At 43.2% G+C, this 15,634-nt stretch overlaps 1 protein-coding gene across 3 annotated transcripts in view; it reads left to right on the forward strand.

The window, feature by feature from the left end:
* PACRG (parkin coregulated) overlaps window positions 1-4,407 on the forward strand; it is a 213,942-nt gene extending 209,535 nt beyond the window's left edge. For all 3 annotated transcript variants that reach the window (XM_088666304.1, XM_035108596.3, XM_060272802.2), the window contains one exon: window positions 3,960-4,407. In XM_088666304.1, coding sequence (XP_088522430.1) covers window positions 3,960-4,019 — 60 coding nt within the window. In that variant the 3' untranslated portion in view covers window positions 4,020-4,407. The remainder of the gene's footprint in view (window positions 1-3,959) is intronic.
* Window positions 4,408-15,634: the final 11,227 nt, after the last annotated feature.

The following is a 15,634-nucleotide window of genomic DNA, read 5'->3' on the forward strand; positions in this document are numbered from 1 at the left end:
ATGATAGTCTGTGCATCACTTTGTGCCATCCTTTATAGCTCATTCTCTTATGCCTGACCCTTTCAGAGTATTTTTTTACTCAGTCCTCTGAGCCGTCATCTCTTGTAGAATTATTTTGCTAGCCTGGCATCCTTACTGATTTTTGTCTGCATCAGATCAAGCTATCACCATGTCTCACCATCAGCACAGTTGCAAAGGATGTTTATCTTCCCCAGAGCTAACCCAAATCTCTAGCTTTGTGTCTTTGCTACTTTAGAGTGGTGAATGTTTTGAAAGGGCAAACAGAATTGTGTTTTTTTAAGACAGACACATGTTTAAGGGTGAATGCAGTAGTCAAGCCTAAGGGCCGGTGAGAACCATGGAGACAGGAAGGCCAAAATTAGCCAGTGGCACCAGGCTGACCCTTCAGTGGCACTTGATTTCACTGTTGTGGGAATGCCCTAATGTGGAACTCTTTGTCCTTCCTTCCACAGCTCCACTGGTGCAGAGATCCAGTGCCTAACCTGAGCTTGAGTTCTGTGGCACCTGAGAGGGTTCCATGTGCAACTTTTTTTCCAAAAATGAAGAACTAATAATGTGAAGGATGCAGAGAAGAAACCAGTATTTTACTGTTTTCCTTTCAAGAACTAACACCAGCAATTTTCCTTGTGAAAGTTCACATAATAAATGATAGGTGCCAGAGTTTCTCTTCAAGGAAGAGTAACATTTAAACCATCCCGGACTCAGCGTTCATCATCAGATGCCAGGGGTGCCAACTTGAATAAAATATGGGGGGGGCAGGTACCTCCACCCCGCATAATCAGTCACAAGATGCAGTGCACACACAGCAATTGAATGGCAATGCCCATCAACTTTGGGGGAAATATCATCATAACTCTACATTGCACTGGGGATCCTGTTTAGGTATGAAGATGCAACTCATGACTTACACTGGCACAGATAAAACCGATGAATGGATTGGAAAATCAGTAATAAGGTGTTGGCATAAATTGTTTGTGAAAGGTAGCCCATATAAATGCTTATTTCAAATGGCACCTGGTCATGCTCTCACTATCATGAATTTGTCACATTAGACCTGGGAGTTGCATATAATCTATATGTTATGTTTACACCTTTTAACTGTGAGCTGTTTATCTTCTGGACTGGTGTTCTAGTTCACTCCTTTTGCCAATGCTCACTGACCCAGTTTTGATATAACATTGTTGTGTTTTCTTAATGTGAAAATGTTCAAGTCCTTATGTTCTCTCATGAGGTTTATAAGAGCCTATTTCATGGACATTGGAATGGATAACTCCATGAGATTTGCTCCTCATGTGATTTATTGTAATGTCAGAATGTGTTGGATGGGTTCGGAATGCTGAAAAGCAGTAACACCCAGGGAATCAGAGGTTGCTGACATCATGCTTGGGACATGTGTTTGGGAGGGAACAAAGCAACCATTGCTCAAGGCCTCCAATAAAGTGCACTGAAATAACCGTTGTTGATGTAATATAGCAAAATCTCACACTATGTGTCATTGTGGCTCAGCTCCTTGCAGAGAAGCATGTGTTTTATTTTGGGCATGTAACTCAAGAGACCCACTTCAGAATCAACCTACTAATCAGCTGCCGTTGGAGTGAAGAACTGTTAAAATGCTGCTTTGTTCCTAGCATTCTACTTGGGATGAGTCTAAGTTCAAGCAAAGGAGGAAAGTAATAAATTGAGAAGATCCTGTGCTCAAATAGACATGGAATCTCCTGCTTAATTTCTGAGTACAGTAAGAGAGTTCATTAGCCTGATTCTCACTCCTGACCTAGGGCAATTTCACACCATACATTTAAAGCACATTCAATGCACATTTAAAGCACATGACTTCCCCAAAAAATCATGGTAGCTGTAGTTTGTTAAGGTTGCTTGGAATCTATAGCTCTGTGAGGGGAAAACCACAATTCCAAGGATTCTTTTAAGGGATAGTACTATGCTTTAAAGGTGCAAAGCAGCATCTGAACAGTCCCTGAAGTGAGGCCTCAGATCAGATCTAATGGGCTGTGTTTCAAGAGACATGACTGAAAGAAAACTGTTCTTACACCCTCACTGCTCCTTGGCTCCAGAGAGAATGTCAAGCAAGGAGAAGATTATTTGGCTTCCTACATGATTCTTCTGGCTTCTCTGACACTGTCAACAGAATGGATAAATAGTGTTAGGAGGGACGTTGAGTTTTATGGTGAGGACACCTGTCTGCTATTAACAAAAGTGAGCCCAACCAATGTCACATGAGCCATCAAATAACCTTCAGGCAATCACTGTTTTCAGTCACTATATATCCAAGCTGGGTTAGAGCCAGAGATATACGGGACTAAAAAACTCTGTGTTATTGCCAAACCTTTAAATCATCCAGTACTTACTGCCAAATTATCTTTGGTATGATTCTGAATATATTCATGCTGAAGGGGGTTGTAGGATGTTCCCTTATATGGCCATGATATATGAACCTTTTACTCCAGAGTAGTCACATTATTTTCCATTGAGATTACACTGAAGTAAGGGCTTGGAAAATAATTTGGAAGCAATTCCAGTGAAATCAGTGAGGCCTACTTCTAAATAAATATGTTTAGAATCAGAGTCCAAGTCTCATCAAAGTCCTGGGCGAAGGCTTATGTATCCAAGTTTTACATTTGTTCCATATTTGCACAGGCATCTAGACTTTCTTTCTTGCAAGAACGGATATACTATCTCACTTCAGAGATGTGTTACCAGTTACTTCCCAAGCTGCCTCGCAGCAGAGTAAATGGAAAAGACTGTTATTCCATATACAGTAAGGACTCAAATAATTTGCCCTATTTATGCTGACTTAATTTAACACATTTTTTTCCAGAACCCCAACATTGATTGTGTTGTGTGGTTTTCTTCAAAATGACTGTTCTGCAACAAACCACAGCTCCCTTTCTTTCAGTCTCAATAAGCAAATGGATCTGGTGTTTGGCAGGGACCAGCCCCTTGGAATAATCTGTAATGTGTTCAGCCCTTTGCCCTTTTCTCAGAAGCATCAAGTTAGAATGCAGTTTCAGAAAGTGAGGCAAAGACTGCCTGGTGAGCTAGCCAGAACTCTGTGGGATCAGGCCTTCAAGTCCTCTTCAGGCTGGTAGGAAATAGGTGGACCCAACACAAGCTGCTTGGTTAATAAGGCAGCCTCCTGATTGGCCAAACTAGACATTAAAACCGGGTACCTGGCCTTTTGTAATTACCTAGTTGAGAGAGTAGTACATCCATTCTCTCTTGGCTCCTGAGCTTGGCCTACCTCAGCTCATCACCCTAACAGGGACTTCATAGAGCAGGGGTAGCCCACACTGTGCTCTCCAGATTTGTTGAACTACAGTTCCCATAATCGTTTACCATTGGCCAGGCTGGCTGGACTGATTGTAGCTGGAGTCCAGCAACAGCAGGAAAGCAGAACATTGGCTTCCCTTGTCATAGGCATGGACACGTAGGACCACACCAGCTGCAGTGTCCCCCAATGATAGAAACCAGCAGTGGGCAGATGAAATAACTGGGGAAATAAGAATAGGCTCAAGTTCTTTCTGTAAATAGATCCCTAAGATTTCATGATTCTGTCCTTATGATATTGCTGCAACAAACATCTGCAGCCTTAGGGCACATAGAGATGGCTCTAATTTCCAATGGCACATGTGCCAAGCTAATCTACTGTACAGAGAGAAGCTACTTTGGCAGAACATGGTCTCCTGCTGGTACGTATGGCTGATAAGATGAAGTCTGCATGGAAGGCTTTCTGACAAGCTTGTGTGCAGCAGAACCAGGGTGTTGTTGTTGTTGTTGTTGGGCACCTCCTATATTTTCAGATGAAGATGAATTTACCATTATTATGCACTGCTTGTAATGATTTTCTAGAGCAAAGGTTGCACTGTGATATCTCCACGAGACCATCTAGCCTAATATATTCTTTCTTTTTTTTAATCAAACAGTTAATTCGGGAGATGGCATTGACTACAGTCAGCAGAAGCGTGAAAATATTGGAGACTTGATTCAAGAGACACTGGAAGCTTTTGAGCGCTACGGTGGTGAAGATGCTTACATAAACATTAAATACATGGTTCCAACTTACCAATCATGCCTGTTAAACTAACAAACAGAAAGAGTGAGGCTATTTACATTCTCCAGCTCTGTCAAATGTTCTGTTCCTCATTCTTTGCCTGCATCTACTAAAACAGCAGCTTCTGGACCTTTAGACTGTGTGGTACTATTGTGAACCAGTCTTTCCAATACATAAATAGTGCCTGTTTCTTTGATTACAATAGTGTACTGTGCTTATTTGTCCTGTGAATTGCTTCTTTATCACAAAAGCAGAGTGGAGCAGGAGCCAGAGTTGAACCTTCAGTTGTATGGACAATAAAACTATAATTTTCGTACGCATTTTGGCAATAGCTCTTCTGTGTCCTCTTGCCCTGGGGGCGATGTCAGAGACTGTAACGAGGAGAGTTTATGCTGACTGCTTAATAGGAGAAACAGTGGTTCAGCAGTGACTCTCTAGCAGCTGGTCAGAATAATGGTCTCTGACTCACAATAAAACTTTTAAGTATATACCAATTACAGGAGGGATTTTTGTGTAGCCCATTAGAAAGCACCTTCATAAACTTAATTAATGATTTGAGTGCACGTGCCGTCGAAGCTTCCAGATGTTTGTATTTTTCAGCACAGAATATAGGCTCCTACTTCTACCGTATTTAATTAAAACAAGAAAACATGGCAAGGTGGGCTTAGGGGGCCTTAAAACAAAATGTGATAGGAGCGAAATGTTGCACCATTGTTTGTCTAAAAGGGCCGTTGTCATTTTCAAGAGGTTTCTGTCTCTGCGACCGGCTATTTGTAGCACTTGCTCCCCAGAGATCCCTCTCACTGCCACTGATTTGGTTTGGTTTGCACCCATAATGTGCTCACAATCGTTTTCTCTGATAGCCTTGCCTAGGATAGAGCCTGTGGACTAGAACAAACCCCCAAGCAATTTTGTGTGGCACCTGGCAGCCACGTCAAAACTTTAAACACAGTGCAGTAAAAACACGCCTGGAATTTCATACATCCAGAAAGCATAAGTTTACTATATCTGATCCTGCCCCATCCACATTCTGTGGTGGCTCTGATCATGCTTGCTGGGGCTGGTGGTCAAGCAAAATCGAGAGCCACAGGGTTCTCCCCCCTCCCACCCCCTACCTTAAAGGATTACAGGCTAGCTAGGTAATGTAAAGGCAGACAGGCTGAAGAGCTGCTAATCTTGGCAAGGTCTATGTAACTGTGACAGGCAGGGTTTTCCTAAGCAATTACAGCATAACTCAGAGTGCTTTACAAAGTACAAAGGCAAGGCTCAGGTACTTAACACATTAAAACCCCTTTTCATAATGCTTCTTTCACATGCATTGCTTAACTGTTCTTCTGCTATGAAAACAAGAAAATTGATTAAAAGAATACAGGATTCCACCCCCACCCCCCATTTCTTTCTCGTAAGGAATGCTGACCCTCTACCAATTCTCGGCCCTAATATTACATAGTGACACAGTTTACAGAAAAGTACAGTGGTACCTCGGTTTAAGTACACAATTGGTTCCGGAAGTCTGTACTTAACCTGAAGCGTACTTAACCTGAAGTGAACTTTCCCATTGAAAGTAATGGAAAGTGGATTAATCCGTTCCAGACGGTCCGCGGAGTACTTAAACTGAAGTGTACTTAACCTGAAGCGAACTTTCCCATTGAAAGTAATGGAAAGTGGATTAATCTGCTCCAGACAGGTCCGTGGAGTACTTAAACTGAAAGTACTCAAACCGAAGCGTACTTAAACTGAGGTATGACTGTATATGGCTAGAACAATAGGAAAAGCTAGGCACTAAACCCCCCCCCCCCCGCCAACACACACACACATTGGTATTTAGGGCAAAGGGTCTGTTTCAGCTTTTGGCCCTCTTTCCCCATCTGCCCATCCCATTTGCAACAGAAGTGCCAGTTCAAAATGTGATGCATGTAAATCTGGTGGGCCCCCAGTTCCTGATTCTGATATTGGGCAGGGCGGGTTAAAGTAAAACACCAGAGGTGCTGCACCAGCTCTTGCTGCGAACAGAGCTCTTTCTTCATGCTAAAAGCCTCCAGGCCCAGAAGAATCAATGCATTCACAACAGAGGAACTGCATGTACATTATGGAGGCTGGTAGTGCTGGGGCTGCCAAAGCAATAAACATTCCTCAGGGCACACCCTTTCTGGCAGTTTTTCCCTGATGGCCCATGCGGGGAACATACATGCAAACAGAGAACTTAAAAAAGATCTCACAATAGAGAGCTGCGCCCCCCCCCCAGCTGATCTCAAAATATTTTGAATGACAGATAACTAATGTGTGGAAATGAACTGTTTCTGACTGAAATCAAAGTCCTAACTAACACTAAACCCAAATCTTAAAGAAAACATGAGAATAGGAGAGGTCCTTGTACGTTTGCAAAGTTTGTTTTAAAAACAGCACTTAACCTGCACACAGTGCCTGAATGAATGAGAGTAGTTAAAACACAAGTCAGTTAACGTTCAGCATTTTAAAGTCTTGTTAAATCAAATGGGAGTGTTTTAACTCCCCACTGAAGTCAGAGGGACTTAAAAGTACTTAACTGTCTGAACTATCACCACTTGCGCATATAAAACAGCAGAATCCTCACTGTTCCATTTTCACTAATATTGTAGGCTTATTTTTTTGGTCTGTGAAAATACAATAACGCTACCAGGAGGAACCCATTTGCTTAAGTCTTCTGTACAAACAAAGAGAGAATAGCTAGTTATAATAATGGCTCTCAGATCTAGTTACACCTTTTCTCATGTATGTCCTAAAACACTTTTATGGTAAGATACAAACAGGACAAAGTCAAAAGTACAAGAGTGTTTTTTGTTTTTTTAAAAAAAAATGATATTAGAGCATAGAAAGAGCCCACCCAACAAATTTCAAGCAGCTGGACTAGTCAGATGGGCAGGGAGGATTACAATCACAGGTTGGTATGTCCCTCAGCAAGTATTCCCCCCCCCTTTTGTTCCATAGCACAGAAGGAAATCGGCACACATCACCCTTACAAAAATAGAACTAATGAGCAAGAGAGGAAAGTCTAGAGAGGCCTGCCCCTCTCCTCCACAGTGTGCTTCTCAACAAATGCACTGCCAAAGCTGAGATGTGCACTGGTTTGAGTGATGTGCCCAGATGGTGTTTCACTAGGGAGCTGGGCTCCCATGAAACTTCATTACAGCCTAGATGACAGCAGCATCTAGGGCCCTGGTGAGCTGGGAAGCGATTTATAAATCATGATAAACTTCTTAGGGGTGACACGGAATAAAGAGACCTTTTGCCTTCATATAAACCTATAGAGCCCCATCACTTAAAATACTGATTGCTGCACCTAAGAATATATATTGTAGAGATGGGAAAGGCACAGCAAATGGCAAGGAAGAAAATCATGGGGTTAGAACAATTCCCCTACAAGCAAAGCTTGCAATGTTTGGGGCTATTTGCTTTCTAATAAGTGATAGAAAGTGGGGACATGATAGAAGATGAAATTATGCATGATTTGCAGGGAGTAAATACAGAGAAGTTTCCCCCTCCCTCCTAATACTAGAACCAGGGAGTCGTCCACTGAGTGGAGGCAAACTCAGGCCAGGCAAAAAGAAATACTTCTTCATACAGCAGAAAGTTAAACTATGGCACTCCACAAGAAGCGGTGATGGCCACCAACCTTGGCAGCTTCAAAAGAGGGTTACACAAATTCATTGCGGATACAGCGATCAGTAACTGTAGGCCTGGCTCTGGGTTTCAGGTTCCAAGCAGCAGCAGACACAAGAGAGGGAGGCTCAGGCAAGGCATTAGTTCCAATAAACTCCATGAAATGCTTGGTGCTGGAGTCAGGCCTGAATGGTTGTTCATCATCATGGCTATACACTGACTCAACTACTGAGTCCTCTCAATGGAAGCCTGGCAAAAGGACTTCCGCTTATGGAATGGGACTTTTCTCTGCTGTCCTCCCTACGCTCTTGATGGGTTTTTGAGAACCCCAGGGCGGAGCAGAGGGATGAAGGGAGGGATTGTTCCATCTGGTTAGCCAAAATGCTCACTCTAACAGAACCATCACCTTGGCGTGCTGTTGAATTCCTCCCACTGCCTCCAGTATCAGACGCAGTGGGCCTCTGAATACCAGTTTCTGGGGCTCACGTGTTGGGTGGGGGCTGCTGCCCTCATGTCCTCCTTGTGGTCTCCCATGGACATCTGGTTGGCCACTTTGGGATACAGGACTACATTGGTCTTCATTCTGATCCAGCAAGATTCTTCTTACATTCTTATGAGAAAGTAGTGAGGACTGAAGCCTAGGGGATGGACTCCAGTCGTCCCAAGAACTCTGCTGTGGGGGAACCCTCTTTAGCAGCTGCAACTGAATTGTAGAGCATCTGCTTGGCATGCAGGAGTCCCAGCTTCATTCCCCACCATCTCCCGGTGGGACTGTGAGAAACTGAAACCCCGGAGAGGGGCAGCCAGTCAGTGTAGCCAATACTGATTCCATATAAGGCAGCTTTCTGTGTTCCTGAGTTCCACTTACTATGGCCCCAGGCTGTTTTAGCTTTTATAGACTGAAGCCAGCACCTTAAATCTGTTCCAGAAACCAAGTGGAAGCCAGTGAGGAACCTTCAACACTAGTAAGTATTAATGGTGGGTCCTGCTGTATTCAGTGTATTCTGGGTCAGCTGCAGTTACCAAACACTTTTCAGAGGCAGCTCCATGTATCATAGATTGCAGTAATCATGCCTAGGCAGTACCAAAGCATGAATGATGGTCACAATATCAGCTCTATCCAGAAATGGATGCAGTGGACACTTCAGTTGAAATTGCACTCCCAGCTACAAATGCCTCAAGTGCATCCATTATTGTGGCTGGATCTAAGAGGGCTGCAAACTTGATCTTCTTATGACTGTGTGTGCATTCCATCCTGTTATGGTAGGGGACGTCATGACCTGTGCCGGCCACACATTCCAATTGACAATATATATATTTATACTGTTGTTATCAATATGTATTGATTTATCAACTCTGTCCTAACAAGCTCATTTGGCCACTGGGTTTGGCATCTTGTGCCCTCCCACCCTCCTAAACCCCTGGAGGGGAGTCAGTTACAGACTTCAAACACCATTATTTTTGTGGTGGGCAGGCTATCCCTTGTGGTGGGATAACATTAATTACTCATCTAGCAAAATGTTCCTTTAACTGTATGGAAATAAAGTGTTGAATGAATGAGTGTGGGGTTTTTTGGTGTAGCCCAAGGTTCCAATTTCTCTGTCTCTTGAATGTTCAGAATGTTTTCTGGTTGTTGGAAGAATTTATTATCTCTGTCCTTCATCAGCTGGATGACCAGTTTCTCCCTCTGGCTAGAAACAAAAGTCTTTTTACACTTAACATTTAATGCAGGATGAATTTTTTTCATTGACTGTACAAGATTACCAATTCATAAGCAATATTATAGAAGCATTCCAGTATAAATATATGGTCTGTGAACAGTTGCCTGTACTTCAAATGATTTTAATAGTGTGCACATTGTATGCTATAAAATGCGTAAGAGCTGGTCAGGAATATAATAAACTGATTCATCATTTGCTCCTTATGAGCTGGGTCTTGCTTCTCCTGTTGAAAAGGAAATGTTAGTTGCCATGAGTTGACTTAGACTAAGCACTCTAGGTCCCACCCAAATTTCCTATTTAAAAATTGTTTGTGAGCTATATTTTTCAACAGACCTACAATCTTAGCGCATTCAGCTTCTAAGCACACCTTTCCAGGACAAGGATGTCGGAGAATTTCAACAAAAACAGAAAAGGAAGTAGAAATTGCTGCAGTTCACATGTCCACCAGTGGCCAGGAATGGACATTAGTTAAGTGAATACAATCAGTATTCACTCACATCATTGAGTGATGTTTTTAAAACCCACAAATTTTATAATATGAACGGCTTTTTAAAATGTTTTGATGTTTCCTTTATATTAAAATGAATGCAAGTTACATAAGTAGTTACATAAGCTGTGATAAATATGGTAGACAGCGAGACAGATAATGTGGTGCTCGATGGAAACTGAACTGTAGTGGAACAGAAACAGTGCTGCTTGTGATGAATATAGGTCAGAGTGCATAATGCTTTCTTCTTAGATCCCTACCCCAAGATCAGGACAGAAACAACAGTAAAGCTCATAGCTTTTACTACAAAGGTAGAGCTCAGTTTCCTGTTTCAAGTCTGCATGCATTGCACTCGTGCTGGTTAAGTTCCTAGCAGCTATGAAGCCATTGAAGAATTGAGTTTGGAGCTCAATGCACAACAGGAACTATTTTGTAAGCCACCTTGAGTCCCTGTTAGGGGGAAAGGCAGGGTATAAATAAATTAATGATGATAATTAGTAATAACAAAATAGAAGAAATTGTTAAAGACCACAATGCGCGTGCACACACACACTTTCCTCCCTCATTAGAACATAAAAGAGACCTGCTGGATCTGACCAAAGGCTCAGCTAGTTCAGCATCCTGTTCTCACAGAGGCCAACCAGATGCTGATGGGAAGCCTGAAAGGACCTGAGCACAAATGCAGTCTCCCCTCATGCATCGGGATCGCTCGGATGGTAGAAGATGAGACTCTTAATGTCAGGGTTGTTGGTTCGAGCCCCACGTAGGGCAGAAAGATTCCTGCATTGCTGGGGATTGGACTGGTCCCTCCCTCATGGTCCCTTCCAACTCTACAATTATATGATTCTATGATTCATCCTGCCTCCAACTCCCTCTCTCCTTTCATATATGGTTCACAGCTTCACAGGATTGTAGAGCCACTTTCCTGATCTCTTCCCTATGGTTGAACAGATATAATACGTATAGGCCCTGAGCTGACTGTGAGCAGCATATCACTGTCAGATAATCGGCCATCGCAGAGATAAGCTGTTTAGGGGGAGCTAAATCCAACCCCTTCTTCTTGCTACTGAACAGCTGGTCGGTGCTATTTCTTATGAGCTCACAAAGCTATGTGCATGAAACACTGGCTGCTGGACAAGGCTGGGGAATCACAACTGTGGTGTCTATTGAACCTTGTCTACTAATTCAGATTCCACACAGATGTGGGTAACAAATGGGTTTATAGTCAGGCCTGGATTTGAGAAGCATCATATGTTGGTGTCAGAGTTTGTACCTTTCATGCAAAAGATGCCAGTTTCCATGTCTGGCGTTTTCAGGTAGAGCTTGGATGGGCATCTGGAGAGCAGCAACTTGTGAGTGTAGACATTGAGCTAGCTAGACCAGTAGTCTGACTTGGTATCCCGCATTCAGGTAACAATACAAACGTGGGAGCTTGCTTATGCACTCATATGGGGCTAGATTGTGAGGCTAGTGTGTGAACTGCCTTATACTGAATCAGGCCCAGGTCTTGCTCTGTACTGTCAACTCTGGCCAGGGATACTCAGGCAGGGGCCCTATCCAGGCCTGCTTCCTGAACCCATTCATTTGAGATGCCAAGGATTGCACTTGGGGGTTTCCCTGCTTTAGAGCTCCCAAATTCCTCCTCCCACCAGTTGTAGAAGAAAAATGCTTTCCTAGAGCAAAATGGAACAGGCTTCCCCCATCTCCACAGCTCGGCCATCAGATTGCATGTAGCATAATCAAGCCCCACAGCAAAACACTTCACTTTGACCAGTCCCAGCCCTTGTTTTGGGAGGCACCTGAATGAATTCTGCTGTGGAATGAAAATGAGCACTGAGAAAAATCAAGCTTAACTAAATTGGTCTCTGCATGATCTATAACCCTTTCTGTGGTATAGCGGTTAAAAGCGGTGGATTCATAATCTGGTGAACCGGGTTCGCGTCTCCACTCTTCCACATGCAGCTGCTGGGTGACCTTGGGCTAGTCACACTTCTCTGAAGTCTCTCAGCCTCACTCACCTCACAGAGTGTTTGTTGTGGGGGAGGAAGGGAAAGGAGAATGTTAGCTGCTTTGAAACTCCTTCGGGTAGTGATAAAGGGGGATATCAAATCCAAACTCTTCTTCTCTATTGTATTCTTGGGAAGAGAACCTGGAAACATGTGTGCTCGATGCACCATTTCACAGGGTTTGTTTTATTTTTCAGCTATTCCCTCTAAGAAGTGTATGTTCAAATTCTTCCCTATTTGTAATAATACAGCATCCTTTTTGTTTTGTTTTTAAGAACAAAAGAAGGAATTGCTAGCGCAGTGCCTCCAGAATCCAAAGGTGAACATCTGGTTCTTGCATGTATTCCCTCCTTGTTGTGCATCATTCCAGGAGTCATGTGATCAGAGATTTTAAGCTTTTCGCTGCCACTATGCAGGACTATGGCAAAAAGTATGTGTGAGGACTTGAAAACCGATAGAGGGGCTGGAAGATGTTCTCTGCATACAATCAAGCTCATGTGTGCTTTGATTCAGTGAAGGAACACAATAGGATCATTCAAAAAGTTTGCCTTTGAAAAGGCCCTTTGTTCACTCCTCCGTGTTCCTGGGGTGTGCAAAGATGTAAAAATGCAATGCAAAGAATGGAGGAGAGGCAGAGAAATCTGTCAAAAATGTTATTTTTGAAAAGCATGCATTTTTTGCAAGCCAGGCGTAGGCCAGTTCGCATTCAGCTTCAGTTTATTAAGCTGCATTTGTAGACCTGTTAGCAAGCTAGTAGGCACAGCCCACATTCAAAGGAATGTACCAATAAGACAAATAAGGCTGAAAAGACATTCCAGAACCAAACCCTTGGATTGTTGGTTTCTTTTTTTAATCTAACTTTTTGACAGCTTTTCCCAGTCAACTTCCTGGCTGGTGTCCTATACAGTGTATAGGATTGCAAATTGCTACCTAAATGGGCTCCTCTTAATAAACAGTTGTTAAAATGCTTGACGAATGTACCTGTTAGTAAGCCCCATTGATCTCAGTAGGGCTTGCATTTGAGTAGGATTGCGCTATAATTTATACAGGAAATGGTTTGCTTTACTTTTATTCTCTCCTGTCCTTTTCAAGTGCTGCTATTGGCAGTTGACTTAATAGATTGAAAAGGATCTCCAGCCCTTGAACTCTCCTGCTCGGAAGCCCCGGCCATGTCACATGCGTGGCAAAGGCCACATATCTCCCGAAATGCCACCACTTTTCACAAAGGAGGTTTAAGAACCCCAATTGAATAAAGCTTTCTCTGTGAAATATCTTTATGGAACTACAAAGCAGTTAAACCCTCTCCAGGGGAAAAATTGTAGACATCTTTTAGAGGGTGACAGTAGCAAATCTAACCACCTCGGAGGCTTCATTAATAAGATCTCTCCCTTATCAGCAGGAGGAGAGGGGATAAATCTTCATTGCAGGGAAGAAAACTGGTTGCAATCCTGAAAGTAAGTCCCATTGAACTCAGCGGGGCTTACTTCTTTGTAAGCATACATAAGACTGCTACGAGGGCTATGATCCTATGCAGGTTTATCTAAGATCAAGGCCAGTTGATCACTGTAAGATTTTCTTGAACAAAACATGCACAAAATCTGGATAGAATGTTACATCGTTGTGATTAGAGTCCAGTTCTCTGGGTCACAACCTGGCTCAGATGTGCCTAAACTCTAAAGTCCACTAAGTGACAAAATAAAGAAAAGCAGGGTATGTTGATGTTTCCATTTTATTCACATCACAAAGTTATTTATTTAAAGATTCATGAATTATATTAAAAGCCAAAATATTCAAATGCTTCATGAGGTCCTGCTTTAAGCAGTGCTTTTTTTCTATATAAAAAAAAGTTTAGGGGTACTCTCATTTTCCTACTTATATTGAAATACTGCTCCTCAATGAGCCAAACTTAGATTCACAAAATGTTTAGGGGTATGTGTACCCCTGCGTCCCCCCAGAAAAAAGCACTGGCTTTAAGTATTCTGTTTGCAAGATATGAGCTAATCTAAGCCTGCCTGCTCGCAACACCTTAGATCTGAGCTTGCAATGTTGCTGTGACCTTGTTGCCACTGATCTAGCCGCCTGGATCCTGCAAGGTTTTGCTGTCCTTTATTGCAGCTTGCTAAACCAAAGCAAAATATTGCAAAATATTTCCAAAGCGCACAGCAACACTACACAACTCAGGTCCTTTCCAACGCAACTGGTCAGCAGAAGACTTTATGTACTGTAATGCTTTGATCTGGCTAGTGTTGCTGCTCCTCCCGCCCAGCTCACTACCAGGGCAGGTTCTAGGGGTAGTCTGGGTGGTGCCGGCCCGGTAGGGGGGCGCTGTGCGGTGCGCTGCACCCGCCCACCAGCCGCGACAAGAAACAGAGCTGGGCGGGGGCGCCGGAGCGATCTCCACACCACAGTGCCAGGGCGCCCGACGTACTTGAGACGGCCCTGCTCACCACCCCAGTCCAACAGTAAATTCTTGAATGGCTGTGGAAACATCTATTGTGGATGCAGTGGTTTCCAAAAGCAGCCATTTGAATCCATTAGCTACCATTGCCATGCAAATCCACCTTCATAGGCCAATGGGGAAAGTCCAGAATGCATCTTATATCTATTCTACACCATTGGTGGGTGGTCAAGACAACTTCTCCTTCTACATTTATTATTACATTTACAGTCCACTTTTTACCCATGGAGTTCAACACAGCACACATGGTTCTCTTCACCCCCATTTTATTCTCATAAAAAGCCTGGGATATAGGTTAGGCTGAATGAAAGCAACTGGCCCAAAACTCACCCAATCTTGGGAGTTTGAGCACAGGTCTTTCAGGTCCTAATCCAGCCACTACACCATATGGGTCAGAGTCATTCTAACACATGAATCTTTCAACTCAGTGCCACATACCAAATCATATACCAAAGGAGCAGAGCTATTCTTCTTACTGCATTTTCAGCTCACTCATCTCCCAGTTGCCTACAGCACTGTCCCTGTCATTCCATTGTATGTCAACACTCTTGTCCAGGCCAGACCTGGGCAGATTTCAGACTGGTGAGATCTCCTTTGTTTTTACTAGAGCCCCAGGTCCACCAATCAGGCCAGGTGACTGGGGGAGGCATCAACTATTGCAAAAACAAAACAAAGCACAGTACCAGCAACACCCTATGAGCCACACATTGGAATGACCTTAACAAATGGAAATCGACACTTGAGTCCTTACAGATCAGGTATTACAATTCTAAAAAGGGAAGGGGGAAAATGCTTTTTGGATGTTATTGTCAAATAGCAGAGACAGAAACTCTTGTTGATCTATTGCAAATTGTCCAAGGTGTAACTAGTAAATCCGGGTCCACTTCTGCCCATCCCTTCCCCAGGGTACACTGTGTACAACAGCCTTAGGATGAATTTATATGTGTGAATGCATATAAAGTGTCTGGTTTCCCCACTGAATCACATCCACTGGAAGCTTCTCTCTTGGGGCTAATAGCAGCTTCTGGGGGGAGTATTTTTATTAGTACAGTGGTGGAGGGGAAAGGGTTGATCCCATTCATTCTGTGCCACAGTCCTATTCCCCTCACTGTTATTTACAAGAGGGAATTAGACATGTTAAATGCATTCACACAATTAACATACTATCTAGTTTGCCCCACCCCCACCCCCAAAAAGTTAGCTGTTGGTGTACCAAGAGAAACATCGGCATGATCT

Source organism: Zootoca vivipara, chromosome 3, assembly GCF_965207765.1.
Source record: "Zootoca vivipara chromosome 3, rZooViv2.hap1.1, whole genome shotgun sequence".
Lineage (NCBI taxonomy): Eukaryota > Metazoa > Chordata > Lepidosauria > Squamata > Lacertidae > Zootoca > Zootoca vivipara.